General features: G+C 39.0%; 2 protein-coding genes across 4 annotated transcripts in view; one reads left to right on the top strand and one right to left on the bottom strand.

The window, feature by feature from the left end:
- The first annotated feature begins 7,904 nt into the window (after positions 1 to 7,904).
- LOC127438682 (metabotropic glutamate receptor 7-like) overlaps positions 7,905 to 26,374 on the top strand; it is a 369,836-nt gene continuing 351,366 nt past the window's right edge. For all 3 annotated transcript variants that reach the window (XM_051694434.1, XM_051694432.1, XM_051694435.1), the window contains exon 1: positions 7,905 to 9,042. In XM_051694434.1, the coding sequence (XP_051550394.1) occupies positions 8,563 to 9,042 (480 nt within the window). In that variant the 5' untranslated portion in view covers positions 7,905 to 8,562. The remainder of the gene's footprint in view (positions 9,043 to 26,374) is intronic.
- Positions 19,966 to 26,374, bottom strand: part of LOC127438732 (uncharacterized) — a 35,604-nt gene continuing 29,195 nt past the window's right edge. The window contains exon 2 of the mRNA XM_051694556.1: positions 19,966 to 20,820. Within this exon, the coding sequence (XP_051550516.1) occupies positions 20,238 to 20,820 (583 nt within the window). The 3' untranslated portion in view covers positions 19,966 to 20,237. The remainder of the gene's footprint in view (positions 20,821 to 26,374) is intronic.

Consider the following 26,374-nt stretch of genomic DNA (forward strand, 5'->3'; position numbering starts at 1 on the left):
CCTCAGCGATTATAAATGTTTGAGTTGGATACTGATACCTGCAGGAGGTGCCGCTATGTCATTTTATCCAGCGTAAGTAATTTGTATTACTGTACTAATCCTAAAGGATGGCTGTTATTATTATTTTGTGTGGTTTGGCATATTTTACTAATAGATGATCTGACAGTAATGTGACATACGTGGTTATGGATCATGCTGTGGTATCATCAATGTTTGCGGCTTATTGATACAGTAATTAAGGAGAAGAAATAATTCATTGCTACCATATAACATTTTCATGGCTTTTCAATGAATAAATAAAATACATATCTTGCAGGGAGTTTGTGATTTTAAGTATTTGAGATTCAAGCCACATGAAATATGAAGACTTATAGGTATTAAGGCAGCAGTATGTTCTTTTAAGTAGTGTACATGTATAATGTTCAAAGCCCTCTGTCCCCATGACAACATGGGATACCTTATTCCAATTAAAGGGTGAGCTTTGGATTAAGGTTACAACTTTTTGCCATACGAAATACAGGATGCTTGTGCAGGAATGCATGATTCTGAGCATGGCGGAGGTCCCTCTAAAGCATTTCATCTGACCGGGGGTGTCATGTATTCCCTGTTTTTGTCTAGACTTTTGTGTTGAAATTCTTGTTTATTTCCTGTTTCCTGTGTTAGTTTGTAGTCCTTTTTTGTAGTTAGTTTGTAGTTTTATTTCATGATTGGTTCACCCTGATTGTTTCCCCAGGTGTTCCTTGTTTTCCCTTGTGTATTTAAGCCCTTGTTTTCCCTGGTTAGTTTGTCAGTCTTCACATGTATTGTCATGTTCTGTACCTGGTTCCCTGTGTTTTGTTTTCATCTTATTCTGAGTTACCTTGTTCACCTTTTGTTTACATTAAAAGCTGCATTTAGATCCTCCATCCTCGCCTGCCTCGTTACAGAAAGACTGACCAAAAATGGATCTAGCGGCTGACAGAATTTTGCTCCTTAATCAAGGGGACAGGCCAGTTGAGGATCACGTCTGTGAGTTTTTAGAGCTAGTGAATTTAGTGCACTATCCAGACCGCGCTCTGTTGGTTTTCTTCAGGACCGGTCTGAATCGTGCACTGAAGGAAATAATGCCTCACTGGAACTTTGCGGTTCCCTTTACACAGTGGATTATGGCGGGAACCCCGGGCCAAAACCCTTGCTCCAAGCCTTCCACGGCTCCCTTGCTCAAAGCCTTCCATGGCTCCCTTGCTCCAAGCCAGCGCCCATGCCTGCCATGGCCAACGAGCCAGCGCCCATGCCTGAGTCTGCTCTACCTCTTGTCACAGCCAAGTCTGATTCTGCTCCACGCCATGTCACAGCCAAGCCACAGCCCCTGTCTCCATGTTGAATGATCTGCCACTGATGTCGGTGCGTAGGGCCATGAAGACTCTACCTCACAAATTATCAGCGCCCACGCCTGCCACAGCCAACGAGCCAGCGCCCACGCCTGCCACAGCCAACGAGCCAGCGCCCACGCCTGCCACAGCCAACGAGTTGGAAGCCTTGTCTGTCCCAGAGCCTGCATTGCCAGCCTCGTCGGTCCCAGAGCCAGCATTACCAACTTCAGCCATCCGGAGGAGGAGAAGAAAGGCTTCTGTTCCAAAGTCTCTTCCCGTGTACATGACCACGGAGGTCGTTCCCTAGTCTCTTCCCGTGTACACGACCACGGAGGTCGTTCCCTAGTCTCTTCCCGTGTACACGACCACGGAGGTCGTTCCCTAGTCTCTTCCCGTGTACACGACCACGGAGGTCGTTCCCTAGTCTCTTCCCGTGTACACGACCACGGAGGTCGTTCCCTAGTCTCTTCCCGTGTACACGACCACGGAGGTCGTTCCCTAGTCTCTTCCCGTGTACACGACCACGAAGGTCGTTCCCTAGTCTCTTCCCGTGTACACACCACGGAGGTCGTTCCCGAGTCTCTGCCCATGCTCACGACCACAGAGGTTGTTCCCGAGTCTCTGCCCATGCTCACGACCACAGCTTTTACTATTCCTCCAGCAGCTCCACCCGCTCGTTCAGAGACTCCTCCTCCAGTGGTTCTGTCTGCCTTACCAGAGACTCCTCCTACAGTGGCTCCACCACCTGACCGTGTCTCGGCCCTGCGGTCGCCTCCCAGTCCTCCTGACCCTGTCTCAGCCCTGCGGTCACCTCCCAGTCCTCCTGACCCTGTCTCGGCCCTGCGGTCACCTCCCAGTCCTCCTGACAATGTCTCAGCCCTGCGGCCGCCTACCAGGACTCCTGACCCACTCCCCACCTTGAGGTCGTCTCCTGGCCGTCCGCCTGATCTGCTCTGGTCTCCTCGGTCTCCTGGCCATCCGCCTGATCTGCTCTGGTCTCCTCGGTCTCCTGGCCATCCGCCTGATCTGCTCTGGTCTCCTTGGTCTTCTGGCCATCCGCCTGATCTGATCTGAAGCTGGAAGTGTTGTTGAACGTATGAACGTGTGTGAGCTGCAGTTTTTGGATGAAATGTTAACAGACTGACGATAAAAGTGAGCTGTAATTTTAGTTGTAAGTGATGTAATAACAGGAATTCAAATTGTCTTTACTCTACCCCCTAACACAAACCCCAAAGTTTTGTCACATGACTCTGTGCATCACAAGTTTAACCCTTTAATAACAGCCCTGAGTGTCCTGAACTGAGATCAGTCAGTTTAAATGAAATTAAATGATGCGTAGTGTATAGCAAAGACAAAACACATAGTCGATGCAGAAGGATGTGGGGTTGCACGAGTATATATGTGTGTGTGTGTGTGTGTGTGTGTGTGTGTGTGTGTGTGTGTGTGTGTTTGTGTGTGTATATATATATATATATATATATATACTGTATACAGTACATTACACAGCTCACTGGATTTAATAAGCATAACCTATCATCTATGACCCACTATAGTTAGGTGAACAGTCTGTTAATTAAGAGTTTGAAGTTGCTTTCTTGTCTTTTAAAACCTTTTTAAACGGCGTGTCTTGAATGTTTTGTTTGAGCATCACCAGAGGTAGGTAGAGTAGCAAAAAACTGTACTCAATTAAAAGTACAATTACTTTAAAAAAATAATTACTCAAGTAAAATTAAAAGTACTAACATAAATAATTACTTGAGTAAGAGTAAGAAAGTATCCAATTAAAAGAGTACTCAAGTAGTGAGTAACTCGTTACTTTCACAAATGACATAATAGACGTTTACTCCCCTATATTCCATTACATAATACACATTGAACATGTACTACAAAATTATTATTATTATTAATGGAAATTCTGTCATCATTCACCATCATGTTATTCCAAACCTGTATGACTTTTTCTTCCATTCAACACAATAAGGAGATATTAGACAGAATGTTTTCATGAGTCACTATTTATTTTCAGTGAATGTTTTTTTTCTCCATATTTTGAAAGTGAATGGTGACCGAGACTGTCAGTCCCTAACATTCTGTCTAACATATTTTGTGTTCCACATAATACAAAGCATCACACTGGTTTGGAACAACATGAGGGTAGGGAAATTATAACAGAATATTAAATTATGGCTGAGCTATCACTTTAAAGAGATAGTTTACCCAAAAATGGAAATTCTCTCATCATTTACTCACCCTCATGTTATCCCAGATGTGTATGACTTTCTTCTGCAGAACACAAATTAATATTTTTAGAAGAATATTTGCGCTCTGTAGGCCAACATTTTAATGCTCCAAAAAGCACACAAAGGCAACATAAAAGTAATCCATAAGACTCCAGTGGTTAAATCCATATCTTCAGTAGTGATATGATAGGTGTGGGTGAGAAACAGGTCAATATTTGTCTTTTTTTTTTTTTTTTTTTTTGCTAGACAGCAGGGGGCGATATGCAGAGAAGAATGTGAATCACCACAGAAGAAGAATGTGAAAGTGATCTGTTTCTCTGATTCTCATCCACACCTATCACATTGCTTCTGAAGATACTGATTTAACCACTGGAGTCTTATGGATTACTTTTATGCTGACTTATGTGATTTTGTTTAGCTTTAAAATGTTGCCACCCATTCACTTGCATTGTATGGACCTACAGAGCTGAGAAATTCTTCTAAAAATCTTCATTTGTATTCAGCAGATGAAAGAAAGACATACACATCTGGGGTGGCATGAGGGTGAGTAAATAATGAGAATTGTAAATTTTAGGGTGAACTATCCCTTTAAGGGCTCTTGTCAGATCTGGATGATTTTTTCAATAAAAGAGGTTTGGAAATATTTCTAGTAATTATTACAGTGAAAATGTGAAAATATCCCACAAGGACATTCTATATAATGCTGAAATATAAACCAAAGAAAGATCATGTTTTTATTAATGCCTACTTTAGCTATTTCATAGCTTTTAAAGTCCTGTGTGGATTCTTATTTCAGTGTAGTTACAGTTTTCAGTGTCGTACGTATTTAGATCATTAGTTCTGTACAGCAGTACCGCCGCTCTCTAAATGCATATACGCAGCTTAGTGCGTAGGGCACCAACCCCGGTCGTGGAACACTCGCTGTGTCTGAAACCGCCCCCTATCCACTATATATTGCACTATTTCGGGTGTCTGCCATTTTGCAGGAGTGTCTGAATTCTGAGTGAGCCACTCGTTCCCTACTTTTGTTCACTCATTACCCACAATGCACTCTAATTTCACATTTGATGTACACTCGACGATGGTCAATTGCCCACAATCCACCATGGGGAAGATGTACGAGCTGGTTTACTGCTTCCTTCACTCCTGCAATGTTTTATTTCATGCTGAATGTAGTAAATTACTTTTTGACAAATCATTATTTGATTAAAATAACATAATAACATATAGAGAGGCAAAACATACAGATACATTTCAAAATGTACTCTTTATTTGATAAAATGTTTACTCTTTATATTAACACACAGTATATATTAAAAATGACAAACAGAATGAAGATTTATTGTATTAATATATTATTTAATAAGAATAACAAGGCCCAGGTATTTTAAAATTTCATATGTGACATTGTTTCTGCAACAGCCCCAGAGCTCCGACACTCGGTGTATACGTCAGTGACCAAATTCACTCATTTCGTTCACTCACTGCTGAGATATAGTGCACTAACTGCCATTCACTATATAGGAAATTGTGAATGAGTGAACGATTTCGGACACAGCCACTCTCACCATACGATCGCCTCATGCCCGCACATCTCACACACGCGTGCCCCGCGCACCTCGCTGTGCACATGCAGAAATGCTGTCTGTTCGTGCTCCAGTTGTCGATCACGCAAATGGCAGAGCAAAAGGCATTTATTTACACTTAACTTGGATGTTTACATGGATTTATACAGTTAATCTGCCTGAAGTAGCTGTGATAGTTTCCAGTACCCCAGCAATCTCATTACACAGAAAAGCCCGCGTTAGGATTAGAGCCAAAACTTACCTCAGCGTGCTGCCTTAAATCGGAGCTGTGATTTTAATCTTGAAATATCAGCTTGTCTTGGTGTTAAATGAAGGCATTGCATGACGAAACTATTCTCTTTTTTTTTTTTCACTGTGTGGAGCGAAGAAAGTGTTTCACTTTGAAGAGTTTGATGCTGCAGCAGTGATGGACTTGGCTTGAGTTACAGTATGTGTCAGCGTGCGCAGCTGTGTGAACTTCCGCTCTCGTAAAAGTCCCATCCCCCAGATAATCTTTCAATAAATTACACATTAATTAAAATTAAACCCAGTAATGTAACGACAGGAACACCACCCATTGTAAAAAAGTAAAAGTTAAAAAAAATCATTAGAAATTTACTTGAATGAGAGTAAAAAGTACCCACTTTTAAACCTACTCTAAAAGTATTTTTATTTTTCAAAAAGTTACTGAATGTAACGGAGTAAATGTAGAGTGTTACTACTGTTGTGGCTTCTGCCACCTCTGTGAAACATCACTCTTGAAGTCTTAGGGTTTTGATGCCAGAAGATAGACTTTATTATCAGAGATAGCAAAGCCGAGTTGCTCCCAGCACAACTGACTTTCTGTATTCAAACAGGCCTATATACACATATTCACCTAGGGCGTGACCAATACACCCCATACATTTTGTTTTGTGTCTTTAGTCTGCTTAGAGAACATTAAACTATGAGAGAGGACCCTCTCCATCTGGAACCTCTTTACGGGGCCTTATCCTATATTTTCTCTAGTGTCAAAACATGAGACTCAAGTTTACCATATATGAGTACCATATGTGATTACACATTCCATTTTCAGGGGCCTCCTTCCCACAGGCCTCTAAACACACCCAAACACACAGTAAAATCCATGCTTGACCTTTAGAAATAATTGTAGACAAAAATGGCTATATTTACATTGATTATACTTGATTAATTTATATTTAACTTGATAAAAATATTCCACGCTACCCACCTCTGAGCATCACAATAGATTAGTGTTAATGTTGGGGTGACATCCAGGTCCCTCACTTAATTTCATTTGACTGCTTCACCCCAAATAAATCAATATGAATCTTGATGCTGTCGCATGCCTTTGTCAGAATGCTGTAAATTGAAAACACAACAGAATATCATAAATAATCTGAACGAGTCATGCTGCCTCACATCTATCCCTTTTGGAAATAAACCTTTTGCATCAATCTTAATCTAAAAAATTAAGTCAATATTGACTACAACTTGTCAAATGGTCATTTGTGTGTGTGTGTGTGTGGTGTGTGTGTGTGTGTGTGTGTGTACTTAGTAGTTATACTTGGTAACAAAACTGTCCCCAGAAGGTACCTAAATCTTACAAAAAGTTCATTTGAAGATGTCCTCAAAGGCAAAACATACTCTTAATAGTTTTTAAATAATGTAAATAAAGTAAATAATGAAAAACATGCCTTATTTTTGAATATATATATATATATATATATATATATATATATATATGTAAACATTTTAAAATTTGTGCGCTTCAATTTCAGAACAAATTTACATCATATTATCAGAGTAATCTTAATCAAAATTAAAACTTTAATATTTAATAATTAGAAAAAAATGACAAAATATAATTTAATTATAAAATAATATTTTTAGTAATTTAATATGATTTTTTTTTAAATATAATTGATAATAAATAATTTGTATTAATTTAATTTTGTTTCACAATTACACAATTACATTTTATGAACTTTTTTGTGAAATTGAAATGCATAAATCTTAATATATACTTTTTTTTTATTTTGGGGTGACATATGATTTAGACATATTCTTGACAGGTTTGGAGATCCACCCAGGTAAATGTGCGCGCTCGCGTCTTTTTGTGTGTGTGTGTGTGTGTGTGTGTGAGAGAGAGAGAGAGAGAGAGAGAGAGAGAGAGAGAGAGAGAGGGCTCGAGCGCATCACTAGTGTGGTGGCAAAATCATGAATTGATGTTGACAGAATTCATTACCTCTGTTAACCACAGTCCCAGCATTCAACACAGGAAAGAACATTCCATAGTCTCTAAAACAGGAAAACTGGGATATAATCCACATTAATCCTGCGTAAGTGAAATAATGGAGCGCAAATTTTAGTCAGAACAACGGCAGACTGAATGAGGGCTTCATCCACACACACAAAAAAAAACACTTTCTCTGACAGACTTTAACATTTTAGAGTGAATATCTAAAGGAATGTTAACGTATTTTAACTGCCTTTCTCGTAAAAGCAGTTGAACGGGGTTTGGAAACTTGTGAGACCACAAGTTATAATTCCCTTCCCTTGTTAACTTTAATAATAACTAGCTTCAGTAATTCGCGTCAAACACTGGAGCGCGTATTCTTCGGGGGCTGACCAGGATGAGTAACACGACATCGATCGTGCGTTGAGTCATTTGACAAATCCATATTTGATTCTGGGTGGAGAGAGGAGGAGACACACACGGCTTGTCTTCGCGCCTCTTGCGGTTCTTTAGAGGATTTTGCAAGACCAAAGGACATACCATCACCAAACCTTTCTTTCTTTCTCAGAAATGTAATACGATGCACCTGCTCCAACCTCAAAAAACGCCTCAGCGAAGTCCGCGACGGGAGGATGTTACGGATTTCTCACCTGAAATCGATTCTCGTGAACATTTTTGGCTGACAGTTAATAGCGACGCGCCATTCTGAATAAAAACTTTTTGCCGCCTTTTATTTATTTAACCGCGAAACTTCGTTGCGATGTCTTTACAGTGGCATTATGACAGCGTGGATCGGCGCGGAATTACGCTTTTTAGTCGAATATCGCTGCACTTTATCGTCGCGGCTTGCGCGAATATGTGTTTGATTTAAAGAAACATCATTATAGAAAGGTAGGCTACTGTATTTATTTCTCCCTTTTCTTTTTTTGGGGGAAAAATATGCGGATTATCTGAGCAACAAGCTTAACCGTACGATGCGCACATGCCCATTGAAAAACGCATCATTCAGTTGCGCGGTCTTTTTGGAGAAACCCTCAACATATTCTCTCATCAACCCTTCCTTGATTGGGTCTATGGCCATTATTGAGATCAAATCTGCGTTTGTTTACCTACAAATACTCTGAAAAGTGCCCTTTTTCTCATCCCTAAGAAACGAAAAGGAGATCATGGCTTGCTTTCCATGGCGAGTATTTTGGATAATTCAAGCGCTTGTGGATGTGACACTTTCACAGGAAATTTACGCACCTCATTCCATCAGAATCGAGGGGGACCTGACCCTGGGTGGCCTTTTCCCAGTCCATGCCCGTGGGGTCTCCGGGGAACCGTGTGGAGATATCAAGAGGGAGAATGGGATTCATAGGTTGGAGGCGATGCTGTACGCCTTGGACCAAATTAACAGTGACGACGAGCTTTTGCCCAACATCACTTTAGGCGCTCGGGTTCTCGATACATGTTCCCGAGATACGTATGCTTTGGAGCAGTCGCTTACTTTCGTGCAGGCTCTCATACAGAAAGACACGTCGGATGTAAGATGTACAAACGGGGAGCCCCCGGTGTTTGTCAAACCCGAAAAGGTGGTCGGAGTCATAGGGGCTTCGGCGAGTTCAGTGTCCATTATGGTTGCAAATATTCTGCGACTGTTTCAGGTAAGTCTGAGCTGGTGAACAGACCCCATGGTGTGCCACATGTATTGGAATGTCTTAAGCATAATGCATTATGTATGCCATTTCACCAAATACATCTGATTGATAAGAACGCATGATGCTTTTGTACATCACGTGCCTAGTGTACTTTATAAAACAGCAGAGAAACATAATGCAATAACAGTGACACGTATGTGTATGTCATTGCAGATTGCTTCTGTAGTTTTTCGGTTATACTGTATAATGAGGGCAGGCTGTTAGTCATAATCGATTCATCGATCAGGCATCGACTCTTCGCACCTGCAGTGTTTTTTTGTTTTTTTTTTTAATGGGGTTCCTCTCTCTCTCTCTCTCTCTCTCTCTCTCTCTCTCTCTCTCTCTCTCTGTATGTCTTCTATATCTCTCGCTTCCTCTCATTTTAAAGTACTGTATTGGTATGACAACATATCAATACAAATAATAATAATAATAATAATAAATACAATATATTACATTTATATTTTGGTAACACTTTACATGAATGTTCCCTTTGTTAAGCGTTTATAAAGGGCTTTATTAATGACTGATTAATCACTGTTATAACAACACATTTCATTCAATTACATTTCATACTTGTTATACTTAATAAACAGTGAGCCAGTTTATCTTACATGTTATACATTTTTAATAACGCTTCAACATTTATAACCTTTGTAACTGTACCATAATGTAAAGTGGACAGATATTGAGCAATTATTATGGAGCTGCCAACATTAGAAACCTACAGAACATACATAAAGGATAACAATTTACATTAATGCTTCCTTTGTTGAGGCTTTATTAAGGGTATCATCAATAACTGATAAGTCATTTACAAACACACTATAAATCACTGATATGTGGTTTTAACAACATATTTCATGCAATACTTGCCAAATAGTCAGCTGTTTAACTTTACATGCTATAAATGTTGAATAAAATTTGTTTAACATTTGTAACCTATGAAAATGTACCTTAATGTAAAGTGGACACACATGACAAATTTATTATGGAGTTGCAAACATTAAAAACCTTTACATAAAGTTTAGTAAGGTTTAATGGTCATCAGGCTTTATTTTATAATATATACAGTGAATGAGCATGAAGAGCTGAAAAGTGTTTTTGTAGAGGACTGTAACTAGGCAAGTTTGGACAGCAATCTGAGTAGCACCATTCTTTTGACATCAATGTGACAAGTGACAACACATGTGAGCCAAAAATTACAGGAATTTATAAACACAAAGCGTACTGTAGCAACATTACAAAATCCCTCATTATAATCTCACTATAAGAGTCTATTTTTGCTGCATTGTGACATAAATCATTATATGCATGAATAAGTATATGTATTAAGCATTGCTAATTTGCCAGTTAAAATGCTTACTATTTGGCAAGTATTGCATGAAAGTCACCCTTTTTATTCATTTTGTTATAACCACATGTTAATGATTTATAATGCATTTGTAAATAAATTATTAGTCATTAATAAACTACAATCCCTTAACAAAGGGATTATTTATGTAAAATGTTACCATTATTATTATTAGTATTATTATTAATAATTATTTACCTATTTATATCATATTAATATTAATTAATAAAATAAAGACAAAGAGGTAACAGTAAGAGAAGCAAAAATCAACATTATTGAGTACAATAGCATAAAATAGAATTCATATTTCTCTCTCCCATGCTGTCTGTCATGAATCTCCTGACAGGCTTGATGTTAGGACTGTTACAGTGAAGTGAATAGGCTTGCTGATGCAAATGGATTTTTGAATGTAGATTCAGCTTTCTAGAGGCAACTATAGTGCAGCGAGTAGATTCCATAGTTGCAAGTTACTAGGCTTAATGGTTTCTGTTTTGCTCTCGCTGTTCCTTCAACATTGGAAAATGACAGTAAAATGATAATCAGGCATGTATTTTAGTCGATAAAGTAATTTGAACTACAACGGAAAACATGTAAAAGATCTAAAAACTAACAATTAGGATTGTACAAGAAACCACAGATGAGAATAAAACCCCAGCCTTATTTCAAATCAGTCCTTGTGGGGCTGTAAATTAGTTGCAGACGTCTGAAACGTAAATGTATCCAGAAATGCATATGCAATGATAATTGTGTCCCACCCCTTGGATCTGAAGTCTGCGATTACTGATACAGCAATTAAAACAGTAACAGCCTATACAGTTGCCTGTAATTATGGAAATTGATTATTCAGACTTATCTATGCTCTGCATCAGAGATAAACACACCTAATGACATCCCACTGGTCTACTAGAATAATGCAAAGCAGTGGCGGCTCTAGCTTGTATGGTGCCCTGGGCGAAACCCGCTTCAATGTGGGGGGTGGGGGGGGTTATATAAAAGTTGTTGACACTATGGGGGGGGGGGGTTGGGGGGGTGTATGGTGCCTTGGGCGAAACCCGCTTCAACGCCCCCAAAGATGTTGACCGGGGGGTGGGGCCGCCGCCCCCCCGCAAGATGCCGCCCTGGGCAACTGCACTTCACCCATTCCTAAATCCGCTACTGATGCAAAGTTCATTCTTTTGCATGTTTTTTTGCACCGTTTGCCATACATACAAGTGCACAGGTAGTTGATGTTATCTAAACCTATAAATCTGGTGGTAAATCTTATAGGAATGTTCCAAATTCATTTTAAGTCAAGCTTTATCGACAGCATGTATTAACAAAATGTTGATTACTGAAAATTATATCAACTTGTCCCACAGTTTATAAAAAACAAGCAAATATTGTGGTTAGAGTAAGGCACTTGCAATGAAGTAAATGTGTCAAATCTTAAAAATACACAAAATTTAAAAAAGTAATTGCTATACTTACTGTTTACAATCTCATTAACTGTAACTATGACCATGTAAATCCAGTAAACCATGCATTTTCATTTTCAAATTCATTTTTATTTATTTATTATTATTATTATTATCATTATATGCATCATACGTGCAAGGATATGCATATTACAAATTACATGTGCATAAGTAAATGACTTATTACACAGTGAAAAAAGAAAAGGAATTACATTGTTGATAAATACCTACAATTAAATTAGCCTAGAACAGTAGTTCCACTGTAAAAAAATAAAAAAATAAAATAGACAACTTTACAGCTCAAATAACACAGGTTTTAATAGAGGACTTCATGTACAGTTAATGCTTTAACAAAAATTACAAGTTTCGCATTTCTGCTTTTTTTAACCCTTCACTCTCAGAAAAAAACTGGTTATGTTTGAGGTACAAGGCATACATTGTGTACCTGCAATGAATAGCGAGCATGAAGTTATTGCGAATATACATGAAATATTCCCAACCCTCTTCACATTTTAACAAATATAAAAAATGGACAGCTCTATTGCATGCACTATACCAGACATCAGTCGCAAATGCACATTTGCATTAATCATTTTACAGTAACATCAATGAGAATACACTCGGATATGAAACTGCAATATTTATGCCAATTTGCTGCAACTCGGTTTCAGGAAGAACCATACAGCTAATGGCCTCAGAGATTTGTTCTAAGAGCTTGACTTGTTGTCCTAGATAGACTATTTAGAAGGTATTTACAAAAATACACCCATACACATGGGATTTTAACACCAGCCAGCCTGTTTCACAAGACCCTCAGGGCAGTAAGAATACAAATTTAAAGGCATGCTGTGCCCCACTAGCCATCTGCATCCTTTCAGAAAAGCATTTATTTATTTCCCTATGGCCTTACACTTGCTCCGAGTCTCAGATTTACATTTATATGCTGCAGGGCTAGGATTTCATAGAGCATCCCTGTTGGCCGGGAGCGTTATATGAGTGCGATGAGCATGGCAGTGATGAAAGTTGATGTGAGGAGGGCATTGCACTCTGACACAATTCATGAGGCGTACCGACGGGGTTAGGTCTCCACCTCAACACATTTGGACTAAAAATACTGTACTTTTGCCACAACAGGCCCCGAATTTCATTTCGGCTGATGACAATTTGGTTTTGCGAGTAGTTAACGTTGACTGTCAGCCAAATAAGGCATTGTTTTAGGCTACAGACTTTGTAAAAGCTTGGAAATAGTTAATGCAGTAACGTAAGGGATAATGTATGGTTAGCCGGATGTTATCGCAAAATAAACCTGACAAGGTGATCAGTCTTGTGTCACCCCAAAGTAGTTTATTTTGCAATATCCAAAAAAAAAAAAAAAAAACTGTACATTATCCTGCTTATTACACGGCTACTAACCAATACTCAGTCAATGTTTCCAGTACGTTAGGATCGGCCAGGTTATGCTGACTCATCAACAAGCACCATCTCCTATCAGACATTCACATTTCTGCTTTTTTTAACCCTTCACTCTCAGAAAAAAAAAAAAAAATTGTTATGTTTGAGGTACAAGATGGTACACCTGTTTTGGGTATATATTTGTACCCTTAAGAAGACAAAATGGTGATTGTTTGTTTTTTTTTCCCAGAGGGACAACATTGTGTACCTGCAATGAATAGCGAGCATGTAGTTATTGCAAATTTACATGAAATATTCCCATCCCTCTTCACATTTTAACAAATACAAAAAATGGACAGCTCTATTGCATGCACTATACCAGACATCAGTCACAAATGCACATTTGCATTAATTATTTTACAGTAACATCAATGAGAATACACGCGGATATGAAACTGCAATATTTATGCCAATTTGCTGCAGCTCAGTTTCAGGAAGAATCACACAGCTAATGGCCTCACAGATTTGTTCTAAGAACTTGACTTGTTGTCCTAAATAGACTATTTAAAAGGTATTTACAAAATACACCCATACGCATGGGAGTTTAACACCAGCCAGCCTGTTTCACAAGACCCTCAGAGCAGTAAGAATACAAATTTAAAGGCATGCTGTGCCCCGCTAGCCATCTGCATCCTTTCAGAAATGCGTTTATTTATTTCCCTATGGCCTTACACTTGCTCTGAGTCTCAGATTGTTTTTTGTATGCTGCAGGGCTGGGATTTCATAGAGCAACACCCTGTTGGCCAGGAGCGTTATATGAGTACGATGAGCATGGCAGTGATGAAAGTTGAAGTGAGGAGGGCAATGTACTCTGACACAATTCATGAGGCGTATCAAAGGGGTTAGGTCTCCACCTCAACACATTTGGACTTAAAATACTGTACTTTTGCCACAACAGGCCCCAAATTTCATTTCGGCTGATGACAATTTGGCTTTGCGGGTAGTTAATGTTGACTGTCAGCCAAATAAGGCATTGTTTTAGGATACAGACTTTGTAAAAGCTTGGCAATAGTTAATGCAGTAATGTAAGGGATAATGTATGGTTAGCCGGATGTTATCGCAAAATAAACCTGACAAGGTCTTGTGTCACCCCAAAGGGGGTTATTTTGCGAGATATATATATATATATATATATATATATATATATATATATATATATATATATATATAAAAACTGTACATTATCCTGCTTATTACATGGCTACTAACCAATACTCAGTCAATGTTTCTGGTATGCTAGGATCGGCCAGGTTATGCCGACTCACCAACAAGCACCATCTCCTATCAGACATTATTGCACTGGCTCCAGTGTGTTTACCTTCCCCTGTGGTGCGAACGGAAGTGTGTCGGGAGGTCTGGGTTCGGATCCTGTGTTGAAACTAGAAAGTAATTGCGATTGCATATCAGTGACTCAGCGATTCAGAAGTTGAATATTTCTATTAACATTACATTTTTACTCCACTGATGGTTCACATTAGGTTTGGGGTTTGGGTCGGGGATACAGTTGGCTGAAAACAACTCGCTTCACATCTCACTTTTGGCACCCCTCCGTGGAAAATAGAGCCGAGAAATAGAGTTCACATGTGCCCATATGCCCAACAACACTTGGCCACAGGGGGAGTATTTTACATTTCTGTAAACACAGACCAATTTCAGCTAGAGAAAAGTCAACCTACTGTTTCCATTTTCATTGTGAGATCAAACTTTGCACAATCCAATCAATTTCCGATGGATAAAATCAAGTCCAGCCCTACATCTTTTCGCGTACAATCTTGTTTTGCTCAGAAATTCTTTACACAGTTCATGCTGACTTTAATAGTAAAGGTAGCTGAACGTTGATTTATGTTAGCACTTGGAAATAGTAGCAGTTTTCCTTTTATCGATTGAATACAGAAACATCAATGTTTTGCCATTAAAATGGTGACTAAAATGACTCTGATTGAACAGGACGCTAGTTGTCATCATGATTCTTCATAGTTTTTAAGTGACTATTGATTTCTTTGACGTCTTTCAGGCTTGCTGGCTCAGAAGGCTTGCTGCCTTGAGCTCTGGTAAATATGGTATATGTTTGTTATCACTCACTTTTGGGCCACCAACATGAAAGTGACAACAGGCACAGTGACAGAATTCTAAAAATATCAGTGCTGTGGGACTCATTTCACACAGAAGCCATAACCTACAAACCCAGGAATTCCTCAGCACAGATTTTTTCAGTAATAAGTAGGCTTGAGAAGTGACATTTTATACTTTGCATAACTGTATTTATCATTAGGGGTGCTAAGGCATGTATCACTATTATTATTGCTAATACTTACGGTTATGGCAATGTTGTAAACCTCTCAGCATAATTATTCAAATTTAGTGTGCAGTTTGTTCCGCACGTTTATAGATATTAAAGATACCTCAAATCATGTGACTTGTTGAGGAAAGGTGTGATGTGTACTGTTCTTAGTGATCAGATTAACGATTTGTCTCTGTTGAATTATACAACGGACGGAAAAAGACTTGCACAACTGTCAGTTTCACAGAACATCAATTCAAATACCCTTTCCAGCCTCCAAAGAAGTACCCAAAAGTACCACAATTAACATGTTTTTTGAATATACCACAATAGTACCATGGTATTGTTTGAAGTTAATTCCATGGTACATTAATATAATAATATTTCAATACTATAGTATATACCAAAGTGCCATGGTATTAACATGTTTTTTTGGATATGTACCATGGTAGTACCAGAGTATTATTTAATTTACCATGGAGTACCATGGTTTTTACATGTTTTGTGGACATACCATGTTTTTATTTGTGTGTGTGTGTGTGTGTGTTTTGGACATGTACCATGCCAGTACCATTGTATTGTTTAAAATACCTGGTAGTACCATGTGCTAAATACCATGGTACATGAATATTGTAATCATTAAATACCATGGTATTAAAATGTTTTGTGGACATACAGTTTTTTATTTATTTTTTTTTTTTTTTGAAGATGCACCATGGTTGTACCATAGTATTGTTTAAAGTACTGTACAGTGGACTACCATTTAAATACCACGGTACATAAATATAGTAAACAGTCAATACCATGGTATATACCAAATTACCACGGTATTAGAATGTTTTTTTTTTTATTATTATAATTTTTTTATTTTTATGGTTTTTTGGTCATGTACCATGGTAGTACTATAGTGTTGTTTTAATTTCTTGGGAGTACCATGAAAATACCATGGTACATGAATATGCTAATCATTCTGTACTATGGTATATGTCAAAGAACCATGTTTTAGAGTTTTTGTGGACATGCCATATTTTTTGGGTCATGTACCATCACTTACTCTACACTTACTGTACTATGGTACTATCATGGTCACCATAGTAGTACCATAGTACAGTAAGTACTTGTTTAAAGTACCTTGGGGTTCCATGCAAATGCCATGATACATGAATATGCTAATAATTCAGTGCAATGGTATATGTCAAAGAATCATGGTATTATCGTCTAAGTTTATTTACACTTTATTTTACAGTACTTTTCTACATTTACGTACTATATAATTATAACAACTACAGTAATTACTAGGTACAAACCCTAAACCTAACCCCAACCCTAACCTTAAACTATATTAAGTACATGTAGTTACCTAAAATTACTTATTTTCTTAGGTAAGTTCACTGTACAGTAAGTATACTGAAAGTACACGTACTGTAAAATAAAGTGCAAGTTGGAAGTTAACTAGGTTGCACCATTGTACCACCACCGTATTTATGAAACCAATACTCCCCAAGCTCCATGTATATTTCTTCACAAATGGAGTTTTTCTTAGATTAGATGATGATTCTTTAAAAACACAATGTAAATAGTATTTTGGAGTTCGGGCCACCCACCAATCTCTCATAATGAAAGAGGTGCCAGGGGAAGCAGAACCTGGCATGCAGCACGCGATGATGGAAGACCAAGTCCACCTGGAGGTCATTCTGCTCTGATAACCTCTCCACTCTCCTCTCTTTTTATCAGCCCTCTCCATTCTTTGATTTGAGATTGGCTACTCCTCCCCTCAGGGTTGGCCTCTTTTCAGCATTAGAAATCCTAGGGTATTTATCAATATTGGCCGCTTGTGTATGCAAAAGCCTGCCAAAAACCTAATCGCAGCTATGCCAAACTGGAACTTTTTGTTACGTAACATTAAATTAATCTATTTGGGAGTTTATGATGAAAAGATCTTGTTGTACAGTAGTCCAAGCTTGATAAATGATACAGATTAATATGTTGGTGGAAGTTACCTGGACTGTACCCTGAAATGTGTTGGATTCCACATGCTCCATTACTCTCAATGGACCTCATTTATGTAAAGCAAGCAGAATGAATCTACCTAATGAAGTCACACCTGTCTATAAGATGCACCGGGTTAAAATTGTGTTGTTGAGAGAAAAAAAACCCACAGATAAGTCACATCTCTGTATAAGTCACACTGACAGAGGTTGTATCCGGCAGACACTAGGACCCGAGAGCAGCCGCCAGACTTCCCTTCACTGGTTCAGATGTCAAACGTGCTCCGTGAAGACAGAGATCTTATAGTACTGAGATAACCTTCGGTTCTATCATTGGAGAGAACATAACGGCTGTAATGGTCAACTAAATTTTACGACAGTTTGCTAATGCTATACATATGAATGGAGAGAGCCTTAAACTGACACCTTCTAGTCGTAAAATCGTCCATTACTTCTCTTATAAAACAGCAATTTTATTATATTAAACTCCACAAATAGTTCACTCCAAAAGGATTGTATAGTGTAAAACATGTTAAAGATTAGCGGACATGCATTTAATTAATTAAATTATGAGCCGTTTCCTCACAAAAGCGGTTTATTCAGCTTTGTGAAGCATCTCCTGCATAGACATCAATTAAAAAAGAACGGCCTCTTGTCTCCTCGCCAATGTACCACCCATAGAACGTCTATGGAATGGCTGTGTTACGCTAATCTATGCTAACCATGTACAGTAGGCTTCCCAATCAGAAAGGCTTTGGTGAAGTACCTTACCTCAAGTATAGTACCTCAGAATCTACACATTGTATCACGTGTTTTTGGGCTTGTTTTAAATGAGATAATTTGCTTTAAGAATGTTTTTCATGTTCTGTTTATGTTTCATGAAAGAAACGTGACAAGTAAGCAGGGGTATAAAGTTACGAATTACAAATACTCACGTTACTGTAATTAAGTAGTTTTTCCCAGGAATTGTACTTTAAAGTAGTTTAAAAATGTTATACTTTTACTTGAGTACATTTTAAGTGCTGTAACTGTACTTTTAATGTGCTATTTTCTCACCGTCTGTGTTCGCTACTTCCCTGTCCTGATTTTATTTTTTATCTATCAACATGATTGGCTAGGGAGAGTCCCGTGACTCTCGTCAAATCAAATCACACACTTGAATGGTAGCTGAAGATCTGGCGCCAAATGTTATGGATGTGGAGGATGCCTCAAACACATTTCAACACCTGAATATCACGGCCGCACCTGAAAGGGCTTTTCGCAGTGAAAAAGGGCAATTGCTTGATCGTGTCATGTGAGTTTAGCTTGCTCATGCCAGATATCAGCACTAATCCTGCCTCTAATTTTAAGAAACAGATCGAGGTAAATTTAATATTTCTGCTTACTAGATTCTGTGTGTCTATAATGTAGCCTGTAATTTTGCTATCTATCACTGATATTATTGGGTTGATATGAGAGATTATGGCAATGTTATCAATAGGGCTGGGTGATAAAACAATCTTGATGTTTATCTAAAAAAAATAAAAGATATGTCCTCGATATCGATGATAAACTTTTGAGTAATTTCCTATACTTAGCCTATGTTCTACATCTAGAACAGGGGTGTTTATTAGATCGATCGTGATAGCAAGACAACCACTGGTTGGTTGATCTACATGAAATATAAAAGATTTACTTTTATTTCAAGACGTCTGCAGCTGCGTGATTTTTGATTGACAGGCGGCTAATGTTTGTGCGCTTTACATGCGCGTGTGCTCCAAGAGCGCTAATGCGGGTACATGCCTAAATGGTCAAATACACTTTATAATTCCACCAGTGCCCGTCTTGATGAGGCATTAATGTAAATGCAGTAGGTTTGGTCTAAAGTGAATGTAAACAGTGGGACAAAAAGCGTATTTGCATAAAAATGTCGGACTTGAAGTGTGCATGTTACTGAATTGAGCATTGTCTAGTAGGCTATGTCATGTAAAGGCTAGTAATCAAACAACAATAACAAGGAAACAAGAAAACCACTCACTACTTTTGGCTGAATAACTTGAGTAGCTTTAAAAGTATTAATATAATAGAATAAAACTGTGACATTTTTAATAATAATATTTTTTAATAATATTGTTAGTTTATATATATATATATATATATATATATATATATATATATATATATATATATATATATACACTATATTGCCAAAGGTATTCGCTCACCCATCCAAATAATTGAATTCAGGTGTTCCAATCACTTCCATGGCCACAGGTGTATAAAATGAAGCACCTAGGCATGCAGACTGCTTCTACAAACATTTGTGAAAGAATGGGCCGCTCTCAGGAGCTCAGTGAATTCCAGCGTGGTACTGTGATAGGATGCCACCTGTGCAACAAGTTCAGTCGTGAAATTTCCTCACTACTAAATATTCCACAGTCAACTGTCAGTGGTATTATAACAAAGTGGAAGCGATTGGGAATGACAGCAACTCAGCCACGAAGTGGTAGGCCACGTAAAATGACAGAGCGGGGTCAGCGGATGCTGAGGCGCATAGTGCGCAGAGGTCACCAACTTTCTGCAGAGTCAATCGCTACAGACCTCCAAAGTTCATGTGGCCTTCAGATTAGCTCAAGAACAGTGCATAGAGAGCTTCATGGAATGGGTTTCCATGGCCGAGCAGCTGCATCCAAGCCATACATCACCAAGTGCAATGCAAAGCGTCGGATGCAGTGGTGTAAAGCACGCCGCCACTGGACTCTAGAGCAGTGGAGACGTGTTCTCTGGAGTGACGAATCACGCTTCTCCATCTGGCAGTCTGATGGACGAGTCTGGGTTTGGCGGTTGCCAGGAGAACGGTACTTGTCTGACTGCACTGTGCCAACTGTGAAGTTTGGTGGAGGGGGGATTATGGTGTGGGGTTGTTTTTCAGGAGCTGGGCTTGGCCCCTTAGTTCCAGTGAAAGGAACTCTGAATGCTTCAGCATACCAAGAGATTTTGGACAATTCCATGCTCCCAACATTGTGGGAACAGTTTGGGGATGGCCCCTTCCTGTTCCAACATGACTGCGCACCAGTGCACAAAGCAAGGTCCATAAAGACATGGATAAGCGAGTTTGGTGTGGAAGAACTTGACTGGCCTGCACAGAGTCCTGACCTCAACCCGATAGAGCACCTTTGGGATGAATTAGAGCGAAGACTGCGAGCCAGGCCTTCTCGTCCAACATCAGTGTCTGACCTCACAAATGCACTTCTGGAAGAATGGTCAAAAATTCCCATAAACACACTCCTAGACCTTGTGGAAAGCCTTCCCAGAAGAGTTGAAGCTGTTATAGCTGCAAAGGGTGGGCTGACGTCATATTAAACCCTATGGATTAAGAATGGGATGTCACTTAAGTTCATATGTGTCTAAAGGCAGATGAGCGAATACTTTTGGCAATATAGTGTATATATATATATATATATATATATATATTATACTGACCCCTGATGTAGAGAGTGTGTTAATTTGTATAATAAATTACCAGGAAAGTGATAATTTATAATTATGCTTAGCCTTTATCAAGCTTTTTCTAATGCCTGATAGGAAATTATCAACCTTTGTAGAGCAATACTTCAGGCAGAACATTCCACCAGTCACAAACTTCAGAAAATTGTGCATCATGCGTTAGAATGAGAACACAACTATTTCTGGGCTTAAAAGATACAAGAACTAAATCAATGTGGAACATTGTATCTCAAAAGGAGGACAATGTGACCCCCCCACCCATCAGATGCTACTTAAAGGAATAGTTCACTCAAAAATGAAAATTCCTTGCCATCCCAGATGTGTATGACTTTCTTTCTTTAGCAGAACACAAATTAAGATTTTTAGAAGAATATTTCAGCTCTGTAGGTCCATACAATACAAGTCAATGGATGCCAAACTTTTGACACTCCAAAGAAGCGTGGCTAGGCAAGACATGGTGGGGGGGCGTGGCCTGGCAGAGTCAATGGAAATTGGGGCCCTGAGAGGCTCGAGGGGTGGAGCCGTGGAAGGCCGGGCCATGAGAGACTTGAGGGGCAACACCAGGGAACTTGACGGCTCAAAAGACCATGGTGGAGCTGGAGGTTCGGAGAACCAAGGTAGCGCCGAAGGCTCGGAGGACCGAGGTGGAGCTTGGGGATCGGAGGACAGAGTCAGAGCCGGTGGGACTGAGGACCAAAGGAAGGGAAGGAGGTACCCGGTGAAGCCGCAGGCTCGGATTGACAAAGCATAGCTGTGGGATTGGAGAGCTCAGGCAGAGCCAGGTGACTGACTGACTGAGGTGGAGCTGGAGAGACCCCGGAGAAGCCGATTGGCCGAAGGACCACGGTGGAGCCGAAGGGACATAGAGCCAAGGTGTAACTGAGGGATCGGAGAACCAAGGTGGAGTCCAGGGCTTGGAGGGTCTAGGCAAATTCAGAGGGTCGGAAGTTCCCCTTGTCTGATCCTGAGGAAGCATCCATAGGGTGGGTATAAGGACGGGAACCATCTCCAGGTCCAGTAACATGGAGCAGGCTCAGGCGTGGCTGTGACATGGCATGGAGCAAGCTCAGGCGTGGCTGTGACATGGCATGGAGCAGGCTCAGGCGTGGCTGTGACATGACATGAAGCAGGCTCAGGCATGGCTGTGACATGACATGGAGCAGGCTCAGGCGTGGATGTGACATGGCATGGAGCAGGCTCAGGCGTGGCTGTGACATGACATGGAGCAGGCTCAGGCATGGCTGTGACATGACATGGAGCAGGCTCAGGCGTGGCTGTGACATGGCATGGAGTAGGCTCAGGCGTGACTGTGACATGGCATGGAGCAGGCTGAGGTGTTGGTGTGACATGGCATGGAGCAGACTCAGGATACAAAAGATAGCGCTAGCTCAGCGACCATGACGAGGAACTCTGGCCCGGCGGCCATGACGTGGAACTCTGGCTCGGCGGCTATGACGTGGAACTCTGGCTCGGCATCCGCCTCCCCCACAGTGAACATGGAACCAATAATCTGCAGGGCGAGGTCGATATATTGAGCCAGGCTGTGGGTACTCTGACCGCCTGGCATCAGCAAAGAGATGGACTGAATCAGTCCAAAACAAAAAATGTCTTTGAGGGCAACTTCATTAAAGTCCACCTGGCATGCCAGAGTGCAAACGTCCTCCATGTAATCCTCCAGGGGACGATTCCCCTGATGTAGGCATAGGAGTTGGATTGCTGGGTTCATTTTGTGTCGGTCAGGTATTCTGCAATGACTGTAACGATGTTGCTGGCACTGGCAATGACAAAGACGATGACAATGAAGTAAAGAACCCAAGTGCAAATTTATTCCAACTCATGATATCCAAAACCCTAACTACAAACATGAATGAAACATAAATATAAACTTGACTTGACATAAACTTGACTTTGACATAAACTTGAATTCACAATCAAAGTTACATTCAACAATACCTGACAATGGACAGTGGAAAACATGAGGGTTAAATACATGAACATGGGAGAATACATGACAAGGATAACCAATAAACACAAAGAACTCTAAACAAGATAACAAGACAATCAACCAATGAAAACAAGACACATGAACATGGAGTGAAATGTGAAATCACATGACAAGGGAACCACATGACATGAAACAGGAACTAACAAAATACACACGACATATATGGTATATAAAATATATAAAAAGTATATGGTTAAAAAAATCAAAATAAGTTTTATGTTGACTCCCTCACATTAGCTAAATGGCTAACTTTAGCTCCTTATTCCATTCCTGTAAGACATCTTGTTGATTTTCTGACCATTTTTGGTATAAATGATCAAGTTTAAGTGTCTGAGATTGACCAGAGAATAATTTTGAAATGATATACATTTTTATACAAATACTTATATAACAAAAACATCTATGATGATCTATAATCTATCATAGATTTAAAAAGGTTCTGCATTATGGGAATAACTTGTTGGTGGCTGTTGACAGGCAATTAATTGTAGCTTTCCTAACTGTATTGGTACACTGTAAACTTGTTTTTCCTCTTTCCCTTACAAGTCTTGAACATCATGACACCCACTCCACATACTGACAGGCAGATAACAGGTTCAGTATTTTTAAATGCAGCATCTCATCAGCTATTCCAGCCCTCTACATTGCGAGTAAATCACTTGCATATGCAAGTAAATTTTGCACTGTGCGACCAAAAAATATCTATTGTTAGCCACTGGCAAGTAAATATTAACATTTCACTCGCCAATGATAGAGTTGTGTAGTGTCGAAGCACCGAGGGCCTTTTACTGAATAAAAAGCAGTTGATTAAGAAGCTGGATTCAGCCTCGTCTTTCCCTGTATGCTGTCTCATGAGCGCACTTGTGTCTCATTCAGTTGAACTCTGAGCATCTCAGAGAACCGCACCGCAAAAATCACAAGAGCAGCTCTCTTGAGAGTGTGTGAAGATGAACCACTTCTTAAGCGCTCTGATGTGCACGCCGTCTACAAAGGCTTGCGCCAAACTCCCGCGAAAATATAAACAAGGTATAAAAGTATTAATTTTGTGAACGCAAAGCGCTCCAGTTTCACTTAACAGCCATGTAATGGCAAATGTCCGTGATCATTGTGGGTTTATTCACGCAGTGTTAATAACACGCAGTGAGGAGATGCCCTGCTCTATTTCTGTGGAGATGATAAAATGCAAGAAACAGAATCTCAAAGTCTTCCTTCATGAGAAATAAGGGCTTGTGAGTTCATCAGAGAGCCTTAAAATAATGTGTGAAAGTGAAGAATTTAAGGCAGAAATATTTTACTATTGCATAATATAATATAATATAATATAATATAATATAATATAATATAATATAATATAATATAAAATGTATATAATATAATATAATATAATATAATATAATATATAATAGCTATACAGGTTGGCTGGGTTACAAAAGAAGCAAAAGAAAACAAAACATTGAAAAAGTCCAATGGATCAGAAGTAAATCGGATAAATAAGAGAGTTATATTTTAGTTATTTAGACATATTTTGATCATTAAAATATTATTTTAATAATTTTAAATTTTATACTTTTATATTTTCGTATTCATATTCATACGATTTTGAAGCCTGAAAAGGAAATCATATACCCTTATTTTATTATATGACTCAAGCTAAATTTGTATAAATGACTTTGTTGTGTGCGTGAAGCACACATAGTGAGTTTGTATGGTAATTAATTGTCATATTCGTTAAACACCTAAAACAGACAATTAATCATCATAGCCCTAAAACAGCAATTAACTGTCATAATTGCAATTATTTGTTTGACAGTTAATTGTCAGCCAGATTTCACAATCGAGACCCCTAATTTTCATTATTAGGTTCCTACCTTGTGAATTGTTTTGATAAAAATAGAATATGAATAGAATGTGAAATTTTTATATTTTTAAAAATCTCAAATGTGATTAAAATCATAAAGCAAAATATATATATAAAAAATTAGAATATACTATATTGTGTGAATATATATGAAGAGGCCCCTTCTCTCAGTTTGCTTAATATATTTTTTAGTTAGATTTTGTTTACATGTCATCAAATATCTGGCGAGTAAAACAAAAATTTCTCCAACATGATCGTAGAGTGTTGTATTCTGCAAATCTTAATTCCAAATTCATAATCACATTAGTTTGCTATACAGCCAGTTGAAGATGAGCTTTGAGTTTCTTCCAGCGCTCTCTCTTATCTCCTGTTCATTGCCTGCCTGTAAAGTTGCTCAGCATGAAGTCTCAGCTGATGATGTCATAAAGTATGACTGCCATTGGCTCATCTTGGGTTCGTTAAATGAGAGGGTCCCGCTGGGCAAGCTGCCATAAATCATTATGAGCACGCTTCTTTTTTCTCATTCAGGAAGCATCAATGATATACATACAAGTAATTAATGAAATAATTTCTCCTCTCCAATCAATAGCTCCCCGGCTGCCTGCAGACTTTGCTGACATTTATCACTTCGAGTGTAACTGATTAATTTGTATTGTCATTACCTCAACATGAGAGGGAATCATTTTTTTGAGTGATACATTGATCTCAAATCAGAAAAATAAAGCATACTAAACCAAATGCACTTGAGTGCTGGTTGTTAATTAGTGGAGACCACTTCCTATGGTGGCAGCTGAATTTTTCAGGCAGATAAGCTGTTGTTCGCGAAGCTCACATTGAGCTACACAGTGAGGTTGCTGTCAGTTGTCAAGTGCGACACATCAGCTATCAAGTGCAGGTGTTTTTTCTTTAGAGTGAACGGAGTGTGACATAGATGCACAGTGGTATATTTAAATGTACTCTTGAGTGAATTGAGGGCAAAGCTCTTGGATTTTATAAAGCTCTTGGATTTTAACAGTTATTGTGAGGCTTAAAATATGTTTTCCATTCCTTGGCTTCATTTAGAGGTGTGTATGAAATGAAGGGGTGAAATGTTCAGTCATATGAGGCCTAAGACAACATAGTTTACACCTCTTTTTAAACACTTTCGACATGTTGCTGTTTGATTTGACATTAAAGCAAACTTTATGTCAGTAACAACTTAAATTTTGGTCTGTTCTTCACAGTTATTTTTTGTCTTCAGAAAACATAGTGTTATGATAACTCAAAATAATCTGGATGAGGGAGCCTGGGTAGCTCAATGGTAAAATACGCTTAACTCAAAATAATCTGGATGAGGGGGCCTGGGTAGCTCAGTGATAAAATACGCTGGCTACCACCCCTGGAGTTCGCTAGTTTGCTAGTTCGAATCCCAGGGCGTGCTG

The sequence above is a fragment of the Myxocyprinus asiaticus genome, chromosome 50, assembly GCF_019703515.2.
Source record: "Myxocyprinus asiaticus isolate MX2 ecotype Aquarium Trade chromosome 50, UBuf_Myxa_2, whole genome shotgun sequence".
NCBI classification, from domain to species: Eukaryota; Metazoa; Chordata; class Actinopteri; order Cypriniformes; family Catostomidae; genus Myxocyprinus; species Myxocyprinus asiaticus.